Consider the following 6,117-nt stretch of genomic DNA (forward strand, 5'->3'; position numbering starts at 1 on the left):
AAAAATTAAAAATATATGGGATTGCTCAATTATGCAGTGTATTAGCATGAAAAATTAGGGATGTTGTCCCCGCAAGACAAGGTGACCAAAGCATTAAAGCCGACTTTCATAGAGCCGGCTTATAAACAACTAACTGGCTAACCCGACAGATAAGGTGTGCGTCTGTCGATCATGATACTTGAAAAGCTTCGGAAACACAGCCCCCAAACTGGTTAATATAATTCAATTGAGTCGACTGTAAGACTGTCAAAAATTGAACCAGCAGTCTTAATATGGGTTTTAATTTTAAAAATGCCAGATTGATCAAATTTACTCTGATTTAAGAAATATTAATATATTACTTATTTAATAAACTCAAATTCGAGTTGATTAAAAATATGGGTTAACTCAGTAGACCAGTTCAACTTCCCCTCCTCCACATATATGATAATATGCCAAGTGGTCAATTATTCTAATTAAAAATGGTTTTGGAGCAAAGTGATGAGAAGTTTTAACGAAACAACTTTATTGTTAGAAATTCTATTTTACGGTGGGATTCAACGTATGAATCACATCACAAGTTTTAGGAGAATGATAAAGAAATGATCAAATCGATTAAAACATGAACTAATAAATTCAATAATATAAGAGATGATTTAGCCAATGAAAACCAAAATAATAAAAAAAATATAATATACAGAAAATTAAGCAACGTGTTAGTTATGATCAAATTTTATTGTGATAAGGGTAACACCTAAGATCTTTCGAGTTTGCACATATATAAGGACATGAAGCTTTTGGAAAATTAAGCACATTATCAAGAGCACAACAAAAATTTCTCAATGGCCCTTCAATTGCTTGCTCCATTTTCTAGTTGCTCTTTCCCTAAACAGCCACTAAGAAATCACAACCCATTCATATTATCAAAAAAGGGGAAAATTTCCAGCCCTCTTGGATGCATGGTTTGTCCAAAACTTGCCAAGAAAACTACTGTAAGACGATCTGCAAATTACCAGCCTCCCATTTGGGAATATGATTTTGTGCAGTCGCTGAAGAGTGAATATGGGGTGTATATATATATCTATAGTTATTTTATTCTCCTCCTTCTCCTGCTTCTTCTTCTTCTTCTTCTTTTCTTCTCCATGCTCATGATTACTGTGCTATGCAGGGACATGTGTACACAAAACGGATCAATAAGCTGAAGGAAGAGGTGAGGGTGATGCTTAAGCAAGCTGTGAATCCTTTGGATCAGCTCCAGCTAATTGATACCCTGCAAAGACTTGGATTAGTTTATCACTTTGAAGATGAAATAAAGAGAATCTTGATGAGCATTTACACCCATAATAGCTATGATAATACACGGATGAGGGAGAATTTATATGCTACAGCTCTTGAATTTAGACTCCTGAGACAACATGGATATAAAATACCCCAAGGTAAATAACTTCTCACTGGTCTCCTAATTTTATTTTAATTAATTGTATTCAATAATAAATCTAAATCTATTCTTTTGTTAGGGTTTTTTTTAACTTATCATGATTTCCTTTTAGATTTAATTTTGCAGGGGGACCTATTTGTCGGATATAGATTGAGGGTCTCATACCTTTTTTTTTTTATTTAATAAAATATTTACTTATAAAAAAATCTAAATATAATATATATATATATATATATATATATATATATATATAGCAAAACAAACTTTATTGAATGCAATGAAAAGCAAGGAAAAGGGCTCTAGACTACCCATGCCAGCAGACATACTGTGCGATAATGTTGATATATTCATCAAGACTTTCTATAAAAATTATTCTTATATAAAATAATCTAGTCCCTGAGTTCTAAAAATACTAAAACAATGGTGTAGAAATATTTTAACTCGAGAGGGTGAATTGCAGAGATCTTCAATAGTTTCCGAGATGAAGAGGGAAACTTCAAAATGTACCTATGTGAGGATCGGGAGGCAATGCTATCTTTGTATGAGGCATCATTCCTTTCAGAGGAAGGTGAAGGTATCTTACAATATGCAAGAGATTTTACAACCACTTCTCTAAAGAAGTATGTTGAACAAAGTAAAGACCAAAACCTATCCATGTTAATAAGTCATGCACTGGAGCTCCCATTTCACTGGAGGATGCTAAGGTTGGAGACCAGATGGTTTATAGGTGTATATGAGAGAAAACAAGACATGAATCCTCTTCTGCTAGAACTTGCTAAATTGGATTTCAACAGTGTGCAAGCAACACACCAGGAAGATCTAAAATACATGTCAAGGTATGTATAGTCTGGAGATGAAGTGGTAGACTAAGTTTTTATTAATTATCGTACTTCTATTTTCTTGTAGTTATGAGGATGCTCATGATATTGGCTTTTCTTGCTTTAAATTAGGTGGTGGAGGAATACAGGTTTAGGAGAAAAATTGGACTTTGCCAGAGATAGGATTATGGAGAACTACTTATGGACAATTGGGGTGATATTCGAGCCACAATTCAGCAATTGTAGGAGAATGAGCACAAAGGTCAATGCACTAATAACAACAATCGATGACATATATGATGTGTATGGTACCTTGGATGAGCTTGAGCTGTTCACTAATGCTGTTCAAAGGTTGGTGGAATATATATTAGTTTTTAAATAAATTTTTTCCCGTTCTTTTATAAATAAATTAATTTTGGTTATTTATTACATTATTCATTGATGAAGCCAATAAATTATATCTATTAATTACAAAAATAAAAATTTAAGAGTAAAGCAGACTAAAAATGAAAGAAATAAAAATTTTGAATGTAATAAACTAAAATAAAATGTCGAAAATGCACATAAATATTCATATACACTCATGAGGTTATTTTTTTTTATAAGTAAGAAATTTTATTAAATAAAATCAAAATCAGATAAATTTTAAATTGAAGTTATTTAACCTTGAATAAAATAGGAAATAAGTGAAATTCTCATCAAATTTTTTTATGAAAGTAACTTGACAAAAGCCCATAGTGATTGATAAATTTGAATGGTTGATGAAATTTTTATATATATAGAGAGAGAGTCTGAATATCATAACCATATGATTTCTTAGTACACAATTTAATGTATGGGGTCCATATAGCTGGAAATATATATTTATCAAATCATTTAGAATTTTATTTATATTTTATAATAATAAAATTAAAAGTAAGCAGGATAAATACACAATTTAATTAAATATATACAAAATGATTTATTGTATGACTTGACTCTATTTATTTTAATAATGAAACAATTATCTACAGCAAATTTATAAATATTCAAATCAAAATCAACTACATATTTTAAATCATAAACCAAATCAAACTACATTGCTTTGGTTCAATTTAATGGTTTTTAAATTGAAAAATGAATATATCCCTGTATATACTAAGCAATAATTAACAAGCATAATTTTTATGGTGTGATTTCAGATGGGATGTTAATGCAACAGAGCAGCTTCCAGACTATATGAAATTATGTTTCCTTTGTCTCCATAACTCAATAAATGAAATAGCTTTTGATGTCCTTAGGGAGCAAGGTGTTCACATCATCCCCTACTTGAAGAAAGCCGTAAGTATTGATGATGCTTCTGACTAAATCATTTTGAGCTGTGGATTAATTTAGTTTATTCATCAAATTAATGTATAAAAGGGATTTCGAATCAGAATATAATTAGATCTTTGTAGGTTACGAGTCATTTTGAAAGAAATATTATTTTTTTAAAAATTATTCATTTATTTTTTAAATTAAAATTTGAATTAATCAAATCGATTTCAAATTAAATTATTTAATTAACCTTCAATTTTACTATTTAGTTGTGTTCAGATTAAAAAAAAAAATTACATATATTATTTTGAATTGGATAAGTTTAAATTTAATTGGTTTGTTTCCTCCTGACATTCTTTTCCCACATGAAAATTTCGAAAGTAAAAAAGAAATTGTATTAATAGCAGCCCATTTAATTGCATTCTTATCCCATTTTTTTTTATATTTTCAGTGGGCAGATATTTGCAAATCATACTTATTGGAGGCCAAGTGGTACCACAGTGGATATACACCAAGTTTACAAGAATATATTGACAACGCATGGATCTCTATATCAGCTCCTGTGATCCTAGTACATGCTTATTTTCTTGTAAAATCTCCAATCACAAATGATGCCTTGAAATGCTTGGAAGAGTATTCTAATATAATTCGATGTTCGTCCATGATTCTTAGACTTGCAGATGATCTTGGAACATCATCAGTATGCACTCCTTAATTCCTCTTTGTTCTCCTTTTCTTTTGAAATGTCTCATTCACTTCTTTATTGATTGGTTTTATTAATCATCTTATCTTGTTGATTATTCATCAGGATGAATTAAAGAGAGGTGATGTTCCGAAATCAATTCAATGTTACATGCATGAAACTGGAGCTTCAGAAGAAAAAGCTCGTGATCATATTCGATTTCTAATTAGCGAAACATGGAATGAAATGAATAAAGAAAGGGTTGCAGATTCTCCATTCTCAGAAACTTTTATTGGCGTAGCAATTAACCTAGCTAGAATGGCACAATGCATGTACCAATATGGAGATGGGCATGCGATTCAGACTCGTGAGACTAAGGACCGAGTTCTATCATTACTTGTTCAACCAATTCCATGTATGCAGCTTTCTTCTGCCTATCTGTAATCATTTAAGTGATGCAAATCTGAATAAAAAAAGAAACTATGGATTTGAGTACTAATAGAAAAAAATTTGTACCCTATGATAGTTTTAATTTGGTGATATTATTGATACTTGATATATAGTGATGAATAGAGAGCGTCGAAGCTAAAGAAATTGGATATTAAGTACCAAAAATACACACTAATTCTACTATTATCTAGACTACTGAATTAAAATATTACCTATTTTTTTTATAAGCAAAAAGATATTTTTTAAAAGCCAGAGATTCCAGAACAAATAGCAACAAAGATGCAGACTGGGAGCAACAAGCGAAAGCGAAAGGAAGAACAAATCCTGAGACACTAAGAAAGCAAACTCTGCCAGGCTGAAAAAGAGAAGGAAACGAAGGGACGGGTCTGAGAAAGAGAGGAATTGCCATGAGCAACCGAGAATCATAAAAAAACAAAAGCTATAAAACTCAATCCTGAAAGAGCCTCTACTGATTAATGCCTTGAAATAGATTCATGTCATCCTTAATCTACTTTAACAAGTATTGTGCTACCACCTCACAACGACTTTTTGCCATGCTTCCTGCCTTGGGTCAAGGTAAATGTCCGATGAGTCTTGCAAGCGAAGCCATTTTTTGTGGAACTTATTCATCCATTTAATGTCTCTATTGGATGGTCTTAAGACTTTTTAACCTTTTTTCTTCCCTCCTCAAGAGAGCTTTGGTGAAAAATCAAACAAATCCAAAAAAAATTTGCTTTTACGTCTTTGCTTAAGAAGACGAGACAGCTTCAACTTGTTGCTGAGGATAATAGGCTTGCTCAGAGGAAGAGAAGGGGACAATAGCTAGATGATTTTGGGCCAAATGAGAGAATGGACTGTTGATTGAGGTTCTGGATAAATTTCCAACATAAGGCCCACTTCTAGCTTAAGCTGGCAGTGATGCAAGCCTTTTTTTTCTAGACCAAATAACGTGGGATTCAAAGGAGGGCAAAGACGCAAGCTAAAGTCTTCCATCGATCGATTGTTAAGATCCTGCAGTAAAAGATGCTCAAGAAAAGAGACATGAAGTGGCTCAATGTAGATAGAAGAATATGGTTGCACACACTCTGATCTGGAATGGCGAGCTCCAAAAGGGGGAAGCATCATTGATCATTAGAGACAGAAGAGCCTGAGGTGTGATTGTTGATCCAATGGGAGAGGGGGACAAAGCATATTGATGCAGATGCCCAAATTTTGGACTTATGCTTGTCAAACAGCAGTGTATTTGATAAATCGGTTGCCCACACCCACCCTTTTCCCACACCTCACCTTTCGAAGCTCTCTTTCACACCAAGCCCAACTATAATTCCTTGCGCATGGGCTGCCTATGCTATCCTTGGTTGAGACCTTATTCTCCACATAAATTATCTCCCAAATCTACTCCATGTGTGTTTCTTGCGTACTCTACCACTCATCACTGTTATAAGTGTTATGAT

At 32.6% G+C, this 6,117-nt stretch overlaps 1 protein-coding gene across 1 annotated transcript; it reads left to right on the forward strand.

The window, feature by feature from the left end:
* Window positions 1-754: 754 nt before the first annotated feature.
* On the forward strand, window positions 755-4,708 carry LOC131181594 (terpene synthase 10-like). Its single transcript, XM_058150386.1, has 7 exons — window positions 755-1,046; window positions 1,148-1,415; window positions 1,878-2,253; window positions 2,368-2,586; window positions 3,417-3,555; window positions 3,983-4,231; window positions 4,340-4,708. Exons 1-7 carry the CDS (start codon window positions 822-824, stop codon window positions 4,655-4,657), a joined length of 1,794 nt encoding a protein of 597 aa, XP_058006369.1. The 5' UTR covers window positions 755-821; the 3' UTR covers window positions 4,658-4,708.
* The last annotated feature ends 1,409 nt before the right edge of the window (window positions 4,709-6,117 follow it).

Source organism: Hevea brasiliensis, chromosome 7 (genome assembly GCF_030052815.1).
Source record: "Hevea brasiliensis isolate MT/VB/25A 57/8 chromosome 7, ASM3005281v1, whole genome shotgun sequence".
NCBI classification, from domain to species: Eukaryota; Viridiplantae; Streptophyta; class Magnoliopsida; order Malpighiales; family Euphorbiaceae; genus Hevea; species Hevea brasiliensis.